This window comes from Gobio gobio (genome assembly GCF_949357685.1).
Source record: "Gobio gobio genome assembly, chromosome: 10".
NCBI lineage: Eukaryota > Metazoa > Chordata > Actinopteri > Cypriniformes > Gobionidae > Gobio > Gobio gobio.
In genome coordinates, this window is record NC_137116.1 from 22,163,690 (window position 1) to 22,188,637 (window position 24,948).

At 37.9% G+C, this 24,948-nt stretch overlaps 1 protein-coding gene across 1 annotated transcript in view; it reads right to left on the reverse strand.

The window, feature by feature from the left end:
• Nucleotides 1-12,579: 12,579 nt before the first annotated feature.
• The window catches only part of LOC307133265 (eukaryotic translation initiation factor 2 subunit 2-like), a 29,216-nt gene continuing 16,847 nt past the window's right edge, over nt 12,580-24,948 (reverse strand). The window contains exons 4-9 of the mRNA XM_079828233.1: nt 21,275-21,407; nt 20,717-20,811; nt 20,439-20,587; nt 19,826-19,882; nt 19,663-19,748; nt 12,580-14,759 (exon numbers count right to left, since the gene is read on the reverse strand). Of these exons, the coding sequence (XP_079684359.1) occupies nt 14,584-14,759; nt 19,663-19,748; nt 19,826-19,882; nt 20,439-20,587; nt 20,717-20,811; nt 21,275-21,407 (696 nt within the window). The 3' untranslated portion in view covers nt 12,580-14,583. The remainder of the gene's footprint in view (nt 14,760-19,662; nt 19,749-19,825; nt 19,883-20,438; nt 20,588-20,716; nt 20,812-21,274; nt 21,408-24,948) is intronic.

Consider the following 24,948-nt stretch of genomic DNA (forward strand, 5'->3'; position numbering starts at 1 on the left):
CACAATAGAGAAAACAGGTCTGGCAGGAAAGGAGACTCTTGCTAGAGCCTCTGAAAATCAGTAAAACAGGTCTGGAAGATTTGCGTAGCAGACTAATTAATCGGATATCATAATTTTTACCTAAAATGCTAAATGCAATGTACTCTCTAAAATTTGTAATCCCACAATTCCCCTCTTTGGGAGTTCAAATAACTCCCAGATAATACAAATTTAAACCTTCATCAGTCCATTCTATAGCTTATGTTTTTTAGCATAAGCCCCATCGTCTAGTCATGTAACTTGGAAAAAGTTACAGGCACATTTCACTTGCTCTGTGTTGATTGTCTGTAGTGACGAATGACATGCTGCCACAGAAACAAACATGCCACTAGGGTCCGTGTAGTTCATTACGGGTAATATTCTTTTGTGGTTGGAACAGTCCTTGTGAGTCCTTTGTTGACCTTACAGGTTTCCGAACCATGAAGAATTATCTTCAGTCATTTGATGTAATTTTGCTGAAAGATCAAGGATGTCTTGTTGGATTTTTGTTCAAGAGTCCTTGACCACCATGTTTGCGCATAAGTGAGTCCTTGAATGCAGCCATCTTCTTTGTTGGTGGTAGGAGAGCAACCAGGGTGCACCTGCCATTGAATTGGCTGAGCAGGATGTTATATATGTAATATCTTTTAGTAATTCCTAGTTAGCTGTTTAGGCTTAATACTTAGGAAAATAAAGATATAATAAAGACACAACACACCACGAGTGTTCACTGTCAAACTGTCTTCTTATTCTGTTCTTTTCAGTTGTCACAACAAGGATACAAGCGTACAGGGCTCCACCTAGTGGTAAGTACCAGCATATATCACATCTCCCTTTTTTTTAACTTTTTTTTTTTTTTAAACACCATTTACCACAACATAACCTTGTTACCAAATCTAATTGCAAATTAGAAAGTCAGTATAGTAATTCAAATCCAAAAAAAACAACAACAAAGTTACAGATGAACAGAATTCAGTCTCTACTTTACTTTAGTTAACAACTAGTGTATTTTAGCAAGAATAACGCTTTGGAGGTCTAACCACTCTACCAGAACGTGTGACTTTCACAGTTTCTTCAACAACACCTTCAGGCATTGAAGACATCTTTTCAGGTGTTGGTAGAGGTGGCAATGCCTGTTTTGTAACCACCACATCTGGAATACAGTCAGTTATAACTGGATTGAATGAGTCCTGAATGTGTGAATTCTGGAAACTCAACTCTTTTGTCTGGAGCAGGTGTTTTCGATTTCTTCTATAGATTTCTCCACCCTGTGTTTGAACCAGGTATGACCTCGGCTTGTCAAGACTTTTTACCACTACCGCTGGCTGCCAACGATTCTCAGCTCTCAGTCTCACTCTTTCTCCTTCACTCAGAGTAGGCAGGTTTCTTGCCCCACGATCATAGTAGAACTTTTGCTTTAACTGCCTGTCCTTCAGGCTTTGCTGAACATCTTTGTGCAGTTGCGGCTGAAGCAGTTTACTCGCTGTTGGCAGTCTGCTTTTCAATCTACGGCCCATCAAAAGCTGTGCAGGAGATAACTTCACTCCACCTAGTGGCGTATTCCTGTATTCAAGAAGAGCAATGTAAGGATCACCTTGACTTTCTTGCACCTTCTTGAGTAGGTTTTTGATGGTTTGTACAGCTCTTTCACTTTGACCATTAGACTGAGGATATCTTGGACTTGAAGTTGAGTGTTTGAACTCCCAGTTATCTTTGAAATTTCTGAATTGAGCACTCACAAACTGCAGTCCGTTATCTGAAACAACTTCATCTGGAATCCCATGTCTTGCAAACATTGATTTCAGTGCCGTTATTACATGCTGGCTTGTTGTCTGTGTCAACTTTGCAATTTCAGGAAATTTTGAGTAGTAGTCCACACACAGTAGGTAGTCTGCTTCGTTGAAGTGAAAGAGGTCAACTCCTACCTTTGCCCACGCTCTGTCCGGTAAGTCATGACTGACAAGAGGTTCTTTGGTATTGTTTCTTTTGAAAGTATTGCACACAGCACACTTTGACACCACATCTTCAACTTGTTTTCCCATGCCGTGCCAAAACAATACATCTCTTGCTCTCTCTTTGCACTTAACAACTCCCAAATGAGCTTCATGAATCCTTTCCAGCATTTCTGCTTGTAGACTTTGTGGAACCACGAGTCTTGTGTTTTTGAACAGCAGTCCTTCTGAGATGGTCAGCTCTTCTCTGAATGTCCAGTACTTTCTTATTTCAGACGGCATGTGTCTGATTTGTTTAGGCCATCCCGACTTGACTACTGCCATCACCATCTGCAGTTCTCTATCTGCTTCTGTAGCCTTCTTGACAGCTTCAAGTTTCTCTTCTGAAATCGGTAGACATTCTGATAATTGATGTACTTCCAAGTCACTGTCCAGTAGTTGTTCTGTTTTTTCCTCCAGGTAGGCTCTGCTAAGTGTATCTGCGATTTTCAACTCCTTTCCTGGTTTGTAGGTTACCTGCAGATCATACGGTTGAATTTTCAACAACATCCTCTGTAGTCGTGTTGGTGCTTTTTCTAGAGGCTTTTTAAACACTGTCTCGAGTGGCTTGTGATCTGACTGCACTCTTACTGGTTTGCCATAGAGGTATTGGCTGAATTTTTCACACCCATACACAATGGCTAAAAGCTCTTTTTCAATCTGAGCATACCTTTTCTGGCAGTCCGTCAGTGATCTTGAACCATATGCTACAGGATGTCCTTCTTGCAAGATGACAGCACCTAAACCCTCTGAGCTTGCATCAACAGAAAGAGTCACGTCCTTGTTGACGTCGAAGAATCTGAGAACTGGTGCATTGCTCAGTTGTGACTTCAGCATCTCAAAACTATTTTGCTGTGAAGTTTCCCAGTGCCACTCTACACTACTTTCAAGAAGTTTCCTCAGCGGCGCACTAATCTCAGACAAGTTTGGGATGAACTTTGCAAGATATTGAACCATGCCAAGAAACCTCATCAAGGCAGCTTTGTCTTGTGGCTTAGGCATCTCCACAATTGCTTTGATTTTGTCCTGGTCTGGCTTCAAACCTTCTCCACTCAGTACATGCCCTATGTACTTAATTTCTGCCATTCTGATCTTGCACTTCTCTGGATTCAATTTCAGGTTTATGCTCCTGATTCTCTCTAGAACCCGTCTGAGCCTTACGTCGTGCTGTTCTACATTTTTTCCCCACACAAGTATGTCATCCATGATGTTAACAACTCTATCCAGGTCCTCAAGCCTTTGAGCTATACACTTCTGGAAGACTTCTGGGGCTGACGATACACCAAAAGGTAGCCTCTTGAAACAGTATCTGCCAAAAGGTGTATTAAATGTACAAAGCTTGGAACTTTCTTCATCCAATTGAATTTGCCAAAACCCATGGTTAGCATCCAATACAGAAAAAACTTTTGCATTTGGCATTTCACTCACCACTTCTTCAACTGTCTTGAGTGGAAAGTGTTCTCTTTTTATAGCTTTGTTCAGATCTTTGGGGTCAATGCAGATTCGAAGTTTGTTCGGCTTCACAACAGTCACCATACTATTGACCCAGTCCGTTGGTTCTGTCTGTTTCTCGATCACTCCAAGACTTTCCATCCTATTTAGTTCGTTTTTTATTTTGTCTTTTAATGCAATCGGCACTTTTCTGGGTGGATGTATCACCGGAGACACTGTCTGATCAATCTTGATGTGATGCAATCCAGGGATGCATCCTAAACCATTGAACACATCGTCAAATTCCTCCATTATGTCTGTGTTTTCTTCACAGTCTACTTTGTAGATTCTTTTGACCAGTCCTAACTCGGTGCACGCTGACCTTCCCAGAATAGCAGGTGAGTCTTTCTCTATAATCTGGAACTCAATCTCAGCTTCATTCTCTTTGAATTGGCAGATGAGCTTTACTTTGCCCTTTGGCTCCATCTTGTGGCCAGAGTACGCCACCAACACGGAGTTCGACTTGCACATTGTCACGGATTTTCCAGCAACTGCTCTGAAGTCTCTATATGAAATCACATTGCACTCCGCTCCAGTATCCAGTTTAAAAGAAAGCGCTCTTTTGTTTACTCTAAGTGTTTCTGTCCACTTGTCTTTTCCCACAACTGTGGCATCAGTTTCTTTGTTAACCTGTGTCTCGGCTTTCTTTCTAGTCTGCTTCTCTTCAAGGGCACCAACGAACAGTTCTGTGTTGTCCTCTTGTTCAATCTCATGAACTTTTCTCACTGTGAACCTTTTGTCTTTTTGTGTTTTACACATCTTTCCGAAGTGATTTTTTCTGTGACACACTTTACATATTTGTCCATATGCAGGACACTTCCTCAGTTCATGCCTGTAACCGCATCTGGAACATTCCTCTTCTTTCTTTAACCATGTTTTCGGAGCAGAATTATTCTCAGGTGACTTCTTGGTTAGCTTGAACTTACTAATTTTGTTCACCGTCACTTCGGTTTCCTCGTGGAGTGCTTTAATTTGGCTTTTTGTGACTTCACTCGCTCTGCAGATATCCACAGCTTTGTTCAGATCAAGATCCGGTTCTCTTAGGAGTCGTGCTCTGATTTGATCGTTGTTAACGCCACACACTATGCGGTCTCGGATCAGTGATTCAGTAAACTGTGCAAATTCACATTCTTTGGCTTTGCTTTTCAACTCCGTCACATACGCATCAATCAGTTCAGTTGGTCCCTGAGCTCGAGTGAAAAACATGTGTCTTAGATAAGTTAAGTTTTTCCGTGGTTCACAGTAACTCTTGAATTTTTCTTTCAGTACTTCATAATTATTCGCTTCCTCCTCTTCAAAATCCATGGTATTAAATACCTTTATTGCTTCATCCCCGGCAATGTGAAGAAAAGTAGCACATTTTATCTTGCCTGATTTTTCGGATGTTCCACTTGCAATGAGATACAGCTCAAACTTCTGTATCCAGGTTCGCCAGTTTTCTGCGGTATTTCCTTCGAAATTGAGCTCGTTTGGAGGTTTTAACTGATCCATTGTGAACTTCTGACACCATGTAATATTTTTTAGTAATTCCTAGTTAGCTGTTTAGGCTTAATACTTAGGAAAATAAAGATATAATAAAGACAAAACACACCACGAGTGTTCACTGTCAAACTGTCTTCTTATTCTGTTCTTTTCAGGGTCACAACAAGGATACAAGCGTACAGGGCTCCACCTAGTGGTAAGTACCAGCATATATCACAATATACAGACATTCCTCCCATCATGTGCCACCCATGGGATTCCTGCTCCTACTGAAGGCAGGTGTGGCATGCAAACGTTCTTTCCAGCAAACAAGGTGTTTCTTGACATATTCATCAGCTCTAAGAATATGTTGTTTCTGGAGTCTACACTTTGTGCGATGTCCATGATGAGTAGTAGCAAGGCAATCTTGATCATGTTGATGGAAGACTGAAGTTCCCGTAGATTATTCTCTGCGTTGTGTTTGTTTTTTTTGTTTTTTTTTTCTTGACAGTTGACTCATTAGTGGGTCTAGTTGTCCTTCAGAGGTTGTGGCTTCATACGCAGGTGAGGATCGGTGCGTATGGATCTAGTTGTCCTTCAGAGGTTGTGGCTTCATACGCCGGTGAGGATCGGTGCGTATGAATCTGGGGACAGCCTTCAAGTGGTATCTGCACAGATAAGAACGAAAAAACAAAAGACAACAGAGCAGTATTTGTTCTAAAAGACAGCAAACATCAGGGTTGTCTCATCTGTTCAATCGGAGTCTGCTATTGTTGTTCCTTCTTTCCCTATTTCTTAATTCCTGTGACACCTAAAGAAACAGTGAGGTAAGGATGGACTAGTGGATGGGGATGCCTACAAGGGAATCTTCGCCGCAGGTTTGGCCCCCGAATGCCTGTTGCATTCAGTTCTTTCCTGGGCTCCTCACTGATCCGTGTCCTACCCTATCCCTGTTGGTTGGAGAACAACTTTACAGTGTGACACATGACTCCAGGTTTTCCTTCCCTGACACAACACTGCAGCTGCTGTAATGTTACCTTCAATCACTTGAGCTGAACCATCAACAAACAACTCCAATTCTGCATTCTCAATGGGAGTTTCTGCTATTTCATTCGTAGTTGCGTATGTAAGCGTAACACAATCATGAGTCATTTCATCCTCTAACAAAACTTCAGTCATTGCTGACATCATACATGAGGATGGGTTCGTGACTGGTGCACGCTGTAAAACAATGTTCGGGGCTGTGAGGGTCGTTAACCAATTTCCCCAACGAGAGGAAGTGACACAAGTAACTTTTGCTTGATTCATTAGTGCGGACACTTTGTGCGGGCATCTTACATTTATCGTCTGTCCTAACACCATTCCTGATGAAGCCTGAAGGGCTAGATGAACTGCCTGCACTGCTCTAAGACAAGGGCCCATCCCTTGAGCGACTATGTCAAGTTTACCAGAATATTAATGAATTGGGTGTAAACTGCCCCCATGATCTTGCATTAGACATGCAGTCATGAGGCCTAAGTATTCATGTACATAAAGCACAAAAGGCCTATCAGATTGAGCAATTCCTAATGCTGGTGCTTGACATAGTGCTCTCTTCAAATCATTGAAAGCTTTGAGCTGAATTTCTTCCATACATACAGTATCAGAATCTTTAACTTGGCCTTTCAACAAGTCATAGAGAGGCTGTGCAATCGAGGCATATTCTTCAATCCAAGGTCTACAGTAACCTGCTGTTCCTAAAAATGATCGGAGAGTTTTAATTATATCTTATAATATAGCGGAGGTATAGCTCTGACAAAAGCTGCTCGATCCTGTGTAATAGATCCATTTCCTGAATCTTCACTATTACACCAGTTAAAGGGTTAGTTCACCCAAAAATGAAAATTCTGTCATTAATTATTGACAGAACTCCACGACGCATGCGCGAGAATATGACGTAGCGCCGGGGTTCGGGAATCCATGAAATGCACACTTTAGTCCCATTTTGAGAACTACGCCGAGACCTAAAGCATGATCAATGTAGAATCCAACAGCTTAGACACGCGCGTCTTCCTCTGCTTGTCAACAAATCGCTTCTGGGTCATCTGTTCGAACGCCGGATCTGCGTCATATTCTCGTGCATGCGTCGTGGAGGCACACACGGAAGGCAATAACAAGTTGGATAAAGGTGTTATTTTGATTTTTTTTTGCGCACAAAAACTATTGTCGTCGCATCGTAAAATGATTGTAGAGTCACTGTGGTGAGATGGACTTTGTAACGACGTTTTAAGGGCCTTTTCTGAGTCTTGGGAGTATTAATGTACTGAATGCCAATGGAGGCCTATCTGAAGCCTTTCTCAGCCATCAGCTTTCAACAAAAATATCTTCATTTGTGTTCCGAATATGAACGGAGGTCTTACGGGTGTCGAACGACATAAGGGTGAGTAATTAATGACAGAATTTTCATTTTTGGGTGAACTAACCCTTTAAACAAAGTTCAGTTTTTTTTGTATGGAATGTTTGAATCTTCAGCCAATTTTGTAGGAATTACGGTAATTTCTGCACCTGTATCAAGCAAAAAATCAATCTCGTTCTGTTGTATGCTACCTTTCACAAAAATTCTTTGGTCATTGTGATGGATTACCGGGGAAAGGTAGCTACTCACAGCCCCTACAATTATATTTTTTCTGGTCTTGTTGTGCTCTTAGAAGAGCGTGAACGAGCTGTCCTAAACTTTCAGTGGACACTTGCGGAACTACATCAGGGTTGTAAGCCGGCTGAGAAGGAGCAGAATTATGCATTCTATTTCTTTTATTATCATGCAACTTCTTCCTACATTCTTTCTCCCAATGCCCTAATTTTCCACAGTAGTGGCATGTACTTTTTAGTCCAGTGGTTCTCAACTCCAGTCCTGGGGACTCACTGCTCTGCACATTTTGTATGTCTACCTTATTTAAGGCACCTGATTCTGATCATCAGCTCGTTAGGAGAGAGCTCCATGACCTGAACTGAGTGTGTCAGATAAGAGAGACACAAAATCTGCAGAGCAGTGGGTCCCCAGGACTGGAGTTGAGAACCACTGTTTTAGTCCATCTATTGTCTTGTTTTGTTGGGTTAAACATAGCTGCTGCTATTCTCACTTGGGTTTTAACATCAGCATCCCTTTCCCATGTAGCTAACCTTTCTAGGTTACTTCTGAGGGTTTTGTTAGACCAAGTTAGATCAAGGAATGGCAATGCTTTTCTGTACTCAGCTAAAAGGCCATCTGACCAGACACGAACAAAAGCCCCCTGGTCATCTAGCACACATTCAGAATCATCAACTATACCGCTGAAAGTTACAGCTGACTGACAAAATCTTTCAGCGAATTCACTCACAGTTTTTTCTTTCCTTTGCACACAGTTAGTGATTCTGGACCAGTCTATTTTGGGTCCCATGATATTCTTTAGAATTTTCAAAACACCCTCTCTCAAATCACCTTTACTGGCATGTTGTAGTTCAGAAGTAACAGCAGACTCAAAACTTTTTAATTCAGATTCAGTTAGAATCTGTGACATTAGCTGTGTGACTTCTGTTAACGACATGTCGTAGAGACGCATTTTGCATAACAATGTCCTTCTAAATTCAGAAAAATGTGTACGTGCTGAGGGCAAGCTCTGGGATAATCTTTCGATGTCTCTAGGTCCTAGCAATTTGGCAGTTTGAACTTGGACAACAGAATTAGCAGTAATACTTTCAATGACCTCAATTCCCTGAGACCTTCTCCTAGCGCCACATACTTTGACTGAATCAACAGCACATCAGATACTGATTGAATGGCTACATCTGTTTCAAAGAAAGCTTGCAAGTCAGGAGAAACGTTGTCAGGCTGACTAGCTTCATTCACATCAGTTTTCTCTGCAGCTTTGTTGCGGTTCAATTTCTTAGTCAAAGATGCTACTCTAGCACAGAGTTCTTTGTTCTGTTTCTCTAGCTCTGAGATGTTCTGAGACTGTTGTCTAGCTAGCGCTAAACTAAATTCTCTGTGACAACAAATAATGCCTTTCAAATTGTTCTTGTGAATACATGCTCCTAAAACTTTTTTACATTCATCAATCGACCAAGTCTTGTCTGGATGGATCTCATATTTCTGCGTTAGTTCTTGCCTTACTTTCTCTGTGACAATTGAATCCATCTGCACTCCTAACTGTGATTTGAAATCACTTTCTGACCACAATGGAGTTGCGAGACCACCTTTTTCAGTTGTGGGGATCAGTCTAGCACTTTTCCTAAACATTTTATGAATTTCTTTGTTACCACACACTCACAAACACTGACTTCTCTGATAATTTCTTTGTTACCACACACTCACAAACACTGATTTCTCTGATCAACAAACTTGTTAACACAGCTCAACTATTGTTAACTTTCTTTGACAAAACAGAGGACAAACACAAATATTAACTAAATGTTAATCTTCCCTGCTTGAAACAGAGGATGACTCATCTCTAAAAACAAACTTTTTTAGAGGGTAACACAAATATTAGCTAAATGCTAATCTTCCCTATTTAAAACAGAACAATTATTAGCTTGTGAGGCTAATATCTTCTTTGCTTGAAACAGAGGATAACTTTAATCTCTAAACAAACTTTTCAGAGGGTAACACAAATATTAACTAAATACTAATCTTCCCTATTTTAAACAGAACAATTATTAGCTTGTGAGGCTAATACTTTCTCTGCTTGAAAACGGAGGATAACTTTAATCTCTAAACAAACTTTTTAGAGGGTAACACAAATATTAGCTAAATGCTAATCTTCTCTATTTAAAACAGAACAATTATTAGCTTGTGAGGCAAACAACTTCCCTGCTTGAAAACAGAGGATAACTTTCATCTCTAAACAAACTTTTTAGAGGGTAACACAAAACACAAATATTAGCTAAATGCTAATCTTCCCTATCTCAAACAGAACAATTATTAGTTTGTGAGGCTAATCTCTTCTCCTTGACAACAGAGGATAACTTAGTTAACCAAACCCAACAGCCGTCCGTTAACTCTTCCCTGGCAGCCAGAGGATAAACAAATTTGTACTGCTCTTTAAGGTTCTTTTGGATAGATCAGCACTCACCCTAACCCTTGGTTGAAAGATTCAGTCTGGAAAATCTTTGTTCAGCTGGAAGTTTCACTCTGGATTCCAGTCTGGAACGTAGGCAGATCTTTATCTTTAAGCTTGAAGTTTCAATCTGGATTTCAGGTGAGGAAGCTGGAACTCTATCCGGGTCACGGCACCATCTGTTGTGAACTTCAGTTGTTTCTTGAAGAAGAGACCAGGAGACGTCGGATCAAGACAGAAGTGATTCTTTTAATGAGAACTCTCTGTGCTGCAGGTCGTCCGAAAACAGTCTGATTTAACAGTACAAAATAAGGCAATTTATCTACATTTCAGGGGGAGTGGTTATACAGCAGAGGAGGAGACATTCAAACAAAGGAATGCATATGTTGTGTAGGTAAAGGGCACACCCTACTTTGAAATCCCTACCAGTCCTATTGAATCAGCATAACTATTTGCATGCTAATGCTAGCCAGGAAACTCCAATTCCAAGAGCCATCCCAGAGCCTTTAAAGACAAAAGGGGCAACGTCTGGGCTCCGGAAAGGTGGGATCTCAGGGATCTGATTCATTTAAAACACAATAGAGAAAACAGGTCTGGCAGGAAAGGAGACTCTTGCTAGAGCCTCTGAAAATCAGTAAAACAGGTCTGGAAGATTTGCGTAGCAGACTAATTCATCGGATATCATAATTTTTACCTAAAATGCTAAATGCAATGTACTTTCTAAAATTTGTAATCCCACAATGGCCAAATAACGAACAGTGACCGAGAGGCTGTATGAGTGTGCCTGTTGAGGGAATGCATGAACAGAGTTGTTTTCTATACATGCACGCTTATTCTGTCTTCTATTGCCTGTTTTATAATGTTGTAAAAAATGTTTTAAACTGCTGAGATATATATATATGTATATATATGTATATGTATATGTATATATATATATATATATATATATATATATATATATATATATATATATATATATATATATATATATAATGTACACATATGTAAATGTATAATTATCCTTACACAATTTCTGTTGTGATTTTGAAAATGGTCATGACTTTCAAGGGTTATAGTTAACTGTAGGCCCATTTAAAATATGCTGTAATTATTACTTATGTAATTGTAACTTACTTATGCTCTGAAAAGGCATTGTTCAATGTTTTTTCTGTTGGCTCTGTTTTACACCAGTAGGTGGTGCTAAAGCTCCATGGTCCACGTCTTTCACGTGACAACACGTAATAACGTGTTAACGCGTAATTGCGTGTTAATCCTAAATGACGCGTTAACACGTTATTACGTGTTTACAATTCATTTTCACACGTTTTGGCCCTGTTGGCCTTCCATATAAGTGGGCGTCGTGCGCATAAGGTACGTGAGGGCATGACTGATGATTGTGTCGTGATCCAGTCATGACAACGCTATTCTCAGCCTGCGCTCCAGCTGGGTCAACTTTATTTTTTTTTAAATAATTTATATATTTTATATTCAAACTGAAAACATGATGTGATTAACACTCAAGTCATTCAAGTCATCGTGTCTCAAGTCAAGTCAAGTCCCGAGTCTTTAACTTCCAATTCCGAGTCAAGTCTCAAGTATTTTATTTTTTGTCAAGTCAAGTCACAAGTCATTAAAATAGCGACTCGAGTCCAAGTCACCAAGTCACAAGTCCCCATGTCTGGGTCAGACTGATTAATTGATCACAGAAAACTTGAAACAATGTGACCAGCACATTCAAGACAAACCAGGATATGATAAATGATAAAAGGATTTGATACGATTAAAAAATCTTTATGCCCCAAACAAGACACTAAAGAGTAGGCTATGTATCTCGTGGTACACATTGCCTGTTTTAGGGTTAATAGAAAGACAGTTAATATAAAGATTTGTAATACACAATATTTTTCCAAAATTAAGTTTTAATAGTATTTTTGTGTCATGGGGGCGGGAACGTGTGAGATGTAGTGTAACAGAAGACTAGAAGGTTGCCTCTAGATTACCATTAAAAAGTGTCGATAAGTCTCTTATAGCCTACTCCCAATGGTAGCATTTTGATCAAAAAAATATAGTAAAAATTGTTAATATTTTAAAGTATTATTGCTATTTAAAATAACTGTTTTCTATTTTAATATATTTCAAATGTAATTTATTAATGCGATGACTAAGCTGAATTTTCAGCAGTCTTCAGTGTCACATGACCCTTCAGAAATCATTCTAATATGCTGATTTGGTGCTCAAGAAATATTTTTTAATATTATCAATGATATTATTGATCTTAATATTTTTGATATATTTTCCCAGATGAATAGAAAGTTCAAATAGCAGCATTTATTTGAAATATACTTTTTTTTCAACAATGTAAGAAAAAAATCTTTGCTATCACTTTAATGTGCTGAATAAAAGTACTAATTTCTTTATAATAAAAAAGGTAGTATGCGAGGAAATAAACTTTTTAGACAGCAAGATTGGGTTTCTCCCCACCATGGTTTCAGATCCCCCCTTGAGCCACTGGATCTTCACTTCAATAAAAACTGTAAATCTATTTTAAATCTTTTAATATGAAACACATGAATTACAAACAGGCAGAGTTAAATCTTGGTCGTGGCCTATAATGACCATCAATGCAGACGGTGATACTAGCTGATTTATATCCAGATGTAAAGAGGGAATGCCTTATTTGGACAGAGAAACTGGCAGCAGCAATTCTATAATGTGGTGTCACACATACAATAATTCATGGATGCCTCAATGAGAAGCAAGAAACAAGTGCACAAAAATGTTCATTTTCATGTTTATAAAAAAATATATACAGGGAGTGCAGAATTATTAGGCACGTTGATTTTCTGATCATATTTTTTTTCCAGGCACATTTGACCAATTCCAAACCACAGTAATCCTAATAACTACTATTGATTTAGTATTTAATAATGTATAAGTGATATATAATTGTTCATGAAGGCTGGAAATGAAAATCACCTTATATTCAGGTGTGCAGAATTATTAGGCATGTTTTCTTTTACAGATAAATTGAGCCAAAAAAGAGATTTAACTCAGACTGAAAAGTCAAAAAGTATTAAATGCCCATGAGAAGGATGCAATACTAATGCAATACTAGACATTGCAGTTAAGGCATGACCATTGGACAGTGAAATGCTCGTTGGGTCAGCAAGGTCAGACAAAAACAGGTGGTGAAGAAAAGACACCTGTTAACTGCAAAAGAATTAAGAATTAAGGTGAAGAATTAAGGGTGAAACCATCAGGAACCCTTTAGTCTCCAGCGCCACCATTTTCCAAAGCTGCAACCTACCTGGAGTCTCCAGAAGTGCAAGGTGTCAGGATCTCAGAGACTTCAGTTAGGTAAAGAATCCTAAAAAATGACCCCCACTAGATAAGAATCACAAGCTGAAGTGTTGTAAAATAAATGAAGAAGGTTTTTTTATAGGCTTTATGGACAGATAGGTTGAGAGTGACTCTTGAAGGACCAGCACCACATCCTCTAGTACCACTGTTTGAAGAATTCATCTTCCAGAATCTGGCAGTACGTTTTGGGAGTTCATTTTTAGTCCATCTCTGCAAAACGGACTTCAGGATGGACTAAAATGAACTCCCAAAACGTCCCAAAAAAGTAGAATTATTGCTGTCCAATATTCTACTAAAGAAAACAGCACAATCTGTATGTATCTGTTTAATTAAATAGGAACTGTGGAACAGAAAACAGAGGAGATTCGAAGTCACACTTTTGCTAGATGCCTGGATTACCAAACAGTCACTTGGATCCAGTCAAGTCAAGTCAAGTCAACTTTATTTATATAGCGCTTTTAACAATGTAGATTGTTTCAAAGCAGCTTTACAGTGTTAAACAGGAAAATAATGCAGCATAATTTTATTCAGCTGTATAGCCATTCTGGAAAAAACGCTGATGTCATCAGTTCATTTAAATTATCATACAGTGACAGTGTGGGCTTTAGATCAATAATTAGATCAGTAATTTAGTTTAAATGGTTAATTTAGTTTATTAATTAGATTTATTTCGATGTTTAGTTGAAAAATGTAGTGTCCCCAACTGAGCACGCCAAGCCAGAGGCAACAAAAAGGCGGAGTCTGAACATTATTGCATTCTTGTGCAATGACTGTCCCATAAAAACATATGTTGACATTTGGAGGATCAGTTTTCCTTTGATAAAACCATGTCCGATACAAAAGGCTGTGGTTCATTTTTCAAAAGCAAGGAAGAGGGTGTACACCTATTTCCAATGATATCCTTGTATAAGTGAAAATTCACTATATATACAGAAATATGCTCTGGTTATCAGATATGCTAAATGCGGGGGCGGGCGGAGGTAAAGTAAGACAAGAAAATCAGAGGCAGTCTGTTCAATAAAGCACTCTTACTTCAGAGTCCGATTTATTAATATAAATTACCCTCAAAACCTTCTAGAGCTCACTCCAGAGGTCCAAGCCTTGGGCCCACTGCGCTTTAGAGGGGAGCAGTGAGGACAACGGTCAGCAGAGCATCAGTCTGGGGAAGAGGCCGAAATAGGGTGTTTGTATTAGTTGGCTTTGGCTCGAAGCTGGGCTCTTTTGCCAGTGACGGCCTGGAAGCCAGTCTTGATGCTGGCTACAGAGCAACGTGAGTGACAGGTTTCACACTGCAGGAAGTAGAGACGCGTGTCCTTCTGCAGAATGGTATCCGGTGAGCGGCAGGTATGACAAGTCACATATTCCTCTGTGAAACAGAGAAAATGCCTTGTCAAAAATCTATTAGGTAAAATAAATGTACTAGCAGAAAACAATGCTGTATTCTTCACATGTAAACCAAAAGAGTAAAGTGGACTGATCTAAACACTATCATACAACACGCCCTACATTTGAAAGGTGGTCACATTGACATTTACATTAAATAAACAGTAATCGTGCAGCCATAGTTTCATCAAGATTACAAAGCATTAACCATAGGGAAATATGTGTCTTGACTCACTGGCAAATGACAGAAACATGCATCACTTGCATGGACAATTGCATTGATTGATTGCTAATGGTTACAGAATACATTAACTGCTTTTAAAATGTTTAAAATGTGATATTTGTTTATCTGAACATGGCCAAACTAAATTATGCCAACAGCAAGTATGTAGGAGTGTTTGATGAGAGGCAATGGCACAGTACATATAGGGGTTTAACAATAAAACTGAAATACTGGTCAATATAGTGTTGGAAGTTTAATGTCTATATATATGCTCGACCTGGTGGCCAATCTTCACTGATTTTACATTCCACTAGTAAAAGCAGAGTATAAAGGTTGAATTAGCAGAGCAATAGCACAGCTGTACATAAAATACAGCAATCCACACATCATGTGAGACATATCAAAAGTTCAATAGAGAACACATTTTTGTTGTGTATCTCGCTGGCTCATCTGTGACCAGGATAACAAGTCTTTGTGGTTTATCAAGAGCAATGGTATCCAGGATAATGTCAGCATACAACTCTGTGGGAAGAACCACATCCAACAGGCGTAACGGTCAATGCAGAGGAAGCTGTCTGAAAGGGATGTCTGGGTACTAACCTGGATTGTAGTAAAAAAAAATAAAACCACAGCTGGCCCAAAGAGGCTTAACACCTGGACTGGAATGTGGACACGTGCACCTAATGGCTCAAGTATCAGCATGATAATACACAAATACACACATCAAGACTTGTGACAGAATGGTTTGATGAAAAGGAAAGGTGAAGTTGAACATCTCTCATGGCCTGCACTGTAACCAGATCTAAATATTTTTGAGCCACTTAACTTTAGAGTATTTTGGAGGAGCAAGTCAGCAAACTTTTTCCTCCACCAGCATGACATAGTGAACTGACCGCTGTTCTGGAAATAGAATGGCTCAAAATCCCTCTGGCCACTGTGCAGGACTTGTACGTGTCATTCCCAAGACAAATTGATGCTGTATTGGCCACAAAAGGAGGCCCTACACCATACTAATTTGTTGTCTAAAAACCATGTGTTTAAATTTCATTGTCCAACCCCTGTATATTGTCATGTAGTATTGGTAGACCAGCTACTAGGGCTGGGACGGTATGGATTTTTTCTTACCGCGGTTGAAAAGCAAGAAATTCCCGCGGTTCAGCGGTAAACCGCTTTAAACGGCTCCCGCTCGACTTTCGCGCACAGCCGCACATGCACACACCAGCCCAGGCAATTGAACATAATAAGGAACATGTTCATTTTGCATTTATTTTTTCACGTTTAGAAACAGGAACAATTAGAACAGAAATGGAATGATATCTGAAAAAAAGTGCTGGCAAAAATGAAATATAAACTAGGCTATGGTTTACATCCCAGCCTTCATATTTTTTGCTGAGAGAGATCTGAAGATGGAACAGCATAAACAAATACAAACAAACACATTTTTATTTATCGGTATTGATCAGTAATATATATTTATTTGTTCATGTTTATTTTTTTTCCATATTTTTACTTTCAGATTACAGTTGTCGTCATCAAACAATCACTTAAACTAACGACTTTCGCGCACACCAGAGCATATAATATAATATTTATAGTATTTATATTTTTATATATTACATATTTTTATATATTCAGGCTATTAATTTACATTTACATCTTGTGTGAGCTTTTGTCTCAGTGGTTAATGAAGACTATTTAACGAAGGCTCACGGCTATTTAATTTAACAAAGTGTCATCACTCGCTGCTCACACTACCGTGATTGTACAGGGAGTGCAGAATTATTAGGCACGTTGATTTTCTGATCATATTTTTTTTCCAGGCACATTTGACCAATTCCAAACCACAGTAATCCTAATAACTACTATTGATTTAGTATTTAATAATGTATAAGTGATATATAATTGTTCATGAAGGCTGGAAATGAAAATCACCTTATATTCAGGTGTGCAGAATTATTAGGCATGTTTTCTTTTACAGATAAATTGAGCCAAAAAAGAGATTTAACTCAGACTGAAACGTCAAAAAGTATTAAATGCCCATGAGAAGGATGCAATACTAATGCAATACTAGACATTGCAGTTAAGGCGTGACCATTGGACAGTGAAATGCTCGTTGGGTCAGCAGGATCTGACAAAAACAGGTGGTGAAGAAAAGACACCTGTTAACTGCAAAAGAATTAAGGTGAAGAATTAAGGGTGAAACCATCAGGAACCCTTTAGTCTCCAGCGCCACCATTTTCCAGAGCTGCAACCTACTTGGAGTCTCCAGAAGTGCAAGGTGTCAGGATCTCAGAGACTTCAGTTAGGTAAAGAATCCTAAAAAATGACCCCCACTAGATAAGAATCACAAGCTGAAGTGTTGTAAAATACATGAAGAAGGTTTTTTTATAGGCTTTATGGACAGATAGGTTGAGAGTGACTCTTGAAGGACCAGCACCACATCCTCTAGTACCACTGTTTGAAGAATTCATCTTCCAGAATCTGGCAGTACGTTTTGGGAGTTCATTTTAGTCCATCTCTGCAAAACGGACTTCAGGATGGACTAAAATGAACTCCCAAAACATACTGCCAGATTCTGGAAGATGAATTCTTCAAACAGTGGTACTAGAGGATGTGGTGCTGGTCCTTCAAGAGTCACTCTCAACCTATCTGTCCATAAAGCCTATAAAAAAAGTTGAAACTTCTTTCAAACAAACAAATTTATAAAACTTCATGTATTTCACAACACTTCAGCTTGTGATTCCTATTTAGTGGGGGTCATTTTTTAGGATTCTTTACCTAACTGAAGTCTCTGAGATCCTGACACCTTGCACTTCTGGAGACTCCAGGTAGGTTGCAGCTCTGGAAAATGGTGGCGCTGGAGACTAAAGGGTTCCTGATGGTTTCACCCTTAATTCTTCACCTTAATTCTTAATTCTTTTGCAGTTAACAGGTGTCTTTTCTTCACCACCTGTTTTTGTCAGATCCTGCTGACCCAACGAGCATTTCACTGTCCAATGGTCATGCCTTAACTGCAATGTCTAGTATTGCATTAGTATTGCATCCTTCTCATGGGCATTTAATACTTTTTGACTTTTCAGTCTGAGTTAAATCTCTTTTTTGGCTCAATTTATCTGTAAAAGAAAACATGCCTAATAATTCTGCACACCTGAATATAAGGTGTTTTTCATTTCCAGCCTTCATGAACAATTATATATCACTTATACATTATTAAATACTAAATCAATAGTAGTTATTAGGATTACTGTGGTTTGGAATTGATCAAATGTGCCTGGAAAAAAAATATGATCAGAAAATCAACGTGCCTAAAAATTCTGCACTCCCTGTATATTATGCTACTTTTATATATAATATAATATAATATATAGCCTAATATGAATATTATTTATCTTTATTTTTTATATTTTATAACATTTACATATTTATATTAATTTACATATTTCGTGTGGTGTGCGCTTTTGTTAACGAAGACTATTAAGGCTAATTTAACAAATAGTCGCACACTACGTGATTGTATATTACTTATATAAATAAATAAATAAATATATATATATATGTTATTTATATTACATATTTATATCAATTTATACATAGATATATGCCTATCTCGTGTGCTCTTATTTAACGAAGGCTATTTAATTTAACAAAGTGTCGCTGCTCACACTACCATGATTGTATATTACTTATTATTTATATTACATATTTTTACATATTTATTTTAATTTATATATCTTGTGTGCACTTTTGTCTCAGTGGTTCAAATATTTAACGAAGGCTAATTAATTTAAAGTGTCGCACACCACTGTGATTGTAAGCCTGTCAGACGGATATCTTTTTCGATAGCCTTTTATTGAAATTTCAGAATCACATAGCCTACTTATATTTATTTGCCTACAATAGATTATTTATTGATTATATTGAATTAAATTTCGCATGCCCAGCTTATGTGTAGTCAATCTTTCCCAAACAGAGTTGGAAGAGAGTTAAAACTTACCAGTAGCCTTCTAAGGAGTGCTGAGGCAGGTCCAGCTCAGTTTGTTCTTTCTGAAGCCGTTGTTTTTTTTTTGCCAGCTATGGGAGAAAGCGGTCACCAGCGTTCGACACAAACCCATGGCCCGGGCGGTGCGTTCTTTTTCTGCTTTCATGACTTCTATCTACCTACCCGCTATTGTCGGCTGCGCAACCACGTGAGAGAATTGTGTTAAGCACGTGCAATTAAAAACTGAGGTCCTGCTTATGCGCCTGTATTTCATGCTTTAGTAAAATTAAATTCAAATTATAGGCTACAAGACATTACACAGGTTTCTCGCATAGAGGCCTAATAGTCGATACAAATGGAGTGTTATAATGGAACAATGCGCTCCCCAACTCGCGAAAGGTCGGATTTGCTCCATCTTTTGATGAAGTTTTGTTTAGAAAACCTTGAATCCATATAAGACACACATGTCATTAGTCCCAATCCATGTCTTTAGAATCAATTAATCCATGGAATTAGACACAACGTCCACACATGTGCAGGCCAATGTTTTTTTTGTTTTTTTTTCGGTGATGGTGACGATCTCAGACCCGCGGTAGGTGTCACGTGACCCCGGCATTGCGGTAATGCGGTAACCGTCCCAGCCCTACCAGCTACATATTCACATATTCAAAATATTCTACTTACTTATATATCTTCTCAGGACATTCTCTATTTGTTTCTGTTGAAAGCGTCCTTTGATTACAAGCTGGTTATTTCCATCTATGGAGCCACTAGAAATGAGAAGACTTATGATAGAAATCACCTTTTCACATCTGACATAATTATGGAAATGCATTTAAAAACTCACCTTGTTCCTAACTCAGCTAAAAGGAATGCCAAAAGATGTTTGGGCTGTCGATGCAACCTGAAGATGGAAAAAGTAAACACGCAATTCAAATATTATGTGCAATTTGTTTTTTTACAAATATTATGAATTATATTTATAATATTTTAATGTATATTTTAGTTATTTATTAATACAGAAATATCATAAGACATGTCATTTTACAAGCTGGACTAACATTGTCTTGACAATTTTAAAAACGACCTTGAGACTTATGTTTTTTCTTTCCTTTCTTTTATTTTGCATTTGAGTGCACTAGTGTTTTTCAAATATTAATTATATCATTTATTTTATGATATTAGGACAGTCCCTGACAAGTCCCTTTAAATTGAATCTTCAGAAATTTAAATGTCAAAAAATGCAACTTCCAGAAATAATTTAAAAAAAACTTCCATAAAAATGTCATTGTTAGCATGATTTTTTGTGCAGCTCTAATGTATTTTTGAACAAGTTAAAAGGTAGGACAAAAATACCATAATGTGACTGACCCACTTGTTTTTTTTTTTACAAGACCATAAGCATTCCTAGTTTTCTCAGGAACCCAGACTCAGAAAACATGCTATATGTTTGCACTCACAGTTTGCAGATGTCAGTGAAGTTTACAAAAGATGTTTTCTTGGTCCCAACTCGGACCACCTGAGGTGGCTTCATCACAAACTTCCTCTTTTCCCCTGCAACCATATCAGGGTTTTTCTCCCTCATAATGTTAAACACCCGGCTCAACAACTGTAAAGACACAGACAAGAAAATAATATAATAAATTAAAGGAGAACTATGTCCCAAGCACTGGTTAGAGTGATGTGTGAGATAGAAGAAGTGAGAAAGTACTCATCATATGAATCATCATCATCATACCTCATCATAAGTGTAATCTCTCTCTGAACCTGCCCATGCTGGGCCCGATTGTGAACTGAATGTGATCCCTTCTGTGCTTTTATCATCCTCAATTACTGTAGTAAAATATAAGCGAAGAATTCAGACATTCAAATACTTAATCAGAGCTAGTAACTGTCATAACCTCAAAGAATAGAAGACATTAAACGATTCCTAATTTGAAACAGTACATCATGTAGTGCATTAAAACCCTTAAAAGGGAGAAAAAAAAACTAAGAATATTAAAATCAATTCATGTTCATGTTTCTTGACACCAGTCAGGAGCCTAGCAGCTGCATTTTATACCACTAGAATGAGTTGCACTGTATATCAAACTTAAGAAACTTAAATCTGACATATGGACAAAACATAGAATAGAATAGAAGTTGTCTCTTGCAGAAAAAAAAGTAAAGTAACAGTAGTTTTTTTTTGTTAAAAGCCATTTGAGGCTGATGTGAATTTAGAGTAAAATTTCCTTATAGATTTAATTAAATATTTATAATGCAGCACATTCTAATTAAATGAAGTGTATGTTCATACCATCATCTTTTTCCAGAGTGTCTCTCTCCTCAACAAATTCCACTTTTTTTGCTTTCTTTTTTTTAGCTGGAAGCAACAAGTCCAAATCATCTTCCTCCAATATTTCCAGCTGGTCTCCTTCAATTTTCAGCTCCTAGTAACCAAAAAATGAAGAGTCAACAGCCGTTAGAATAACTATCAAATACAAGACCCTGATTCTTGAGATAAGGGACAAAACGTGTCCCAAACACAAAAGCTCTATTTATGTTAAATAGTAAGAATATCAACACAATAAAAATACTTAAAAAGTTACATCTAAGGGAAATGTGTATATTCAGGACATTTATTGCTTATACTTTTAAATAATTTCTTTAGTATTATTTTAAAAGCACACTCTACACTTGGAAACGCATGTAATCTAACCTGTCCTCAGCATTAGGTCACAATGTAAAACTGCCAAACAAAGTGTTTAAAAATGCAACAAATTAAAAAAAATACACAGTTATATTAAAAGGCGGAGATCTTTAAGAGTATATCAAACAATACAAAAAGGTAATATTTTATTATATTTTCCATTAAAAATAGCTATAAAAGTTGTGTCCTTACTTTGCGTCAACTCCATCAGGATTTTTTATAATTCTGAATAAATCAGGCAGTGACATGGGCAGCTTTAACTCTGAGGAGCACTTACAATTTCCTGCTCATTGTGGATCTCACAGTAGGACACAAAGTCCTAGAAGTTATATATTTTAAACAAACAATATTGAAATCTCTGCGGTCACAGCCTTAAAGCTACACTGTGTAACTTTTTTTGTTTATTCTTAGCTAAAAACACAGTTCTTTCAAAAATATATGTGCTCATTAATGTATATTTACTTCTTTCAAGTAATAAAGTATTCTCGTAAGTTTATAATATGCCATTGAAAATACATACGGGTGAGGGGTTCGAATGCCGGTCGCCATGTTGCCCCTCCATCTTGAAAGTACATTAGCAAAAGAGGGAAATACCCGTAAATTCAAGCTTCGCCTTTCGCGTTTTAACATTCAATGGCACCGTGTCGAATGTGGAGGAGGTCGAACTGGAAGCCATGTTAATCTTGGACTAAATCGGCCACCGTAGGAGTTAAAACGAAATCGGAATTGAGAGGAACAGAAACTAATATTCACTGGATCGTCATATACCTTTTCACCGCTAGATGGGGGAAAATATCACACAGTGTAGCTTTAACATGTCAACTCCGTCATCGCAGTGTAATAGTTTCTGTAAATAGTTGTGGGATAAATCTTGCCATTTTGATAAGTTTATTAAGGCAGCTACAACTGAGGAAAAAAACTAAATTGAACACTTGGTTAGGGTGGAAAAAAATTCAATTTTGTCAACCGCATCACACGTCAACTCGATCAGGTTTTATGTCTGATGGTACAAGTGCTCTCAAAAAGTCTGTATAATGTGATATAATATGTGTTTTGCATATGGGGAATTCTTCTAATGCTGTTTCATGATACCATTTACATATACTGTATATTTGGCCTCAGCTCGACCTGTCAACTCCGTCAGTATTTGTCAACACTGTAGCAACAATGCCCCGATTCAATCAGACTTTGGCCGAAATGATCAACAGGATGGACCTCCACACTCCAACTCGTGACTTTCCTAATCAAATCAGCCATAAACAAAGGACTCTTTGTGTGTGATAGGGCTATCGAAGTTAATTAACAACCCGAGGAGCCACGATGTCTTCGCAAGAGAATGGAGCGTTGAATGTATTAGCCCCGAGACATTCACATGACTTCACGTCCACACAAACACCCTTCTTACGAATGGATACACACATGCATAGCGGAGCACGCCGGAATGTTCATGTCCACACACACACGCATTATTTGAACCATGTGGACTAAAACTTGTCTCAATAATGTTCAAATGTATATATTTTGTTGATTTAATGTCTTTATACGATGTATTAGAATAACTAGGATGTTTACTGTATGTAAATCAAATCCTGTATGCCAGTAACTGTGATAATCTTGTATATCTGCACGCTCACGGCGCAGAATGACAGTTCTCAGACACTTACACGACAAAGCCCTAATGCAAGTATTCTATTTCACACTCAAACTGCTTGTAAAAGGTTGTCTGAATTATTCCTGATTCACGGAATTACGCATTTCTTGAGGGCTCTGGTGAAATTGGGTTGAAGCTGTCTCTCTTTCTCTGTCTTTCTTTCTCTCTCTCTCTCTCTCCCTCGTTGATTCTCTCTTTCCATCATTCTTTTCCCTTTGATTTTATTCATTAAGTTTGATTTTTCCTTGTTTGTACCATTTCGTTTGTTTTCTCCTACATCTATATGCATATTTACCCCCGTGTGACTCGTAGCTTTGTATTCTGTAGTTGTTTTATTAAAACCCAATAATTGCATTAAATTGAATCCGTATAGTTTTGCTCAAAAATATGGAAGTCAATGAAACGTAAGATTTTAGCTACCCATTTAAGCTTGATTTTCCTGTACTACTTCAGTAATACAAATTGTACAAACATAAGAGATATTATTTGTCCTGATCAAACAGATCAATGTTTCTTAAGGTTTGTAAGATTGATAATTGATGAAGAAATCAATTTGGATAAAGGTTACTTTTAAATGATTAAAGGTTCCTATATACGTAATATTGTCTGTACAACAAGCAAATCTATTCATAGACTCATGAATATTCATACCATTTGAATTAATTATTCCCCGAAACTCATTGTTGTTACAACACCGTCAGCATTTGTCAACTCCATCAGTATTTTGCACCGTCAGGTAAAGGTTTTTGTTAATTTTGAAATGTCTTAATCTTTTTTTCAATTTATTGTGTAAAAATGTTAAAACGTCAATGGAACTACATGATATTATGTCTTAATTACCTAAGAACATTGGTGATATACGTTTAATATTAAAAGGAGGGAGGATAATTAAGGAATTTAGAAACGGTGTTGTTCATAATAGTGTGAAAACAAACCAAAAAATATAGCTGCAAGCAGCAATACCGGGGCCAAGCGCAAATAAGAAGACAAGACATGCCAACATGGCTGGCAGTGTCAGATCAACTGCAACAATGAGCAATTAAAGGCATTTTAAGATGATTTTAGGCAAAAAGTCTTAAATGCATTGTAGTCTACGGGAATTTCATGTTTTGTTCGATTATAGCGCCACCAAGAGGCACAATCCTAAAATTTTTTGAGAATGAGAAAATATCTAATTTCGTTTTTGAGTTATAGACCTAAATATGAAAAAACACGTAAAAAACGACTGACACCTGACTTTGATTGGATTTTACTACCCCTTGCTATCAATATTTTGACATTTAAGAATTAGCATTCAACTAACGACCCATGTTTCCGAACTTCTGACGCTGGTTTCGTCTCGATCGGACAAGCAGTTTCTGCGCTATCAGCTAACGTTTTATAAGGGCTAAATTACAATGCTGCACAAACCATACACCGAAACCTGGCAAATCTGGTATCGTTGGACTCGGCAAGGATTCAGGAGACAAAAAAACGTTACTCCCATGAAAATAAGTCAACCACACCCAAAGTTATAACCGTTTGAAAAAAATAATTCTCCACTAGGTGGCGCTGTTTCAAAACTTCTCAGGCTCCTTCAAGGCATCGTGCTGATGACCGGTACCAAGTTTCGTAACAATCCGTTCATGCG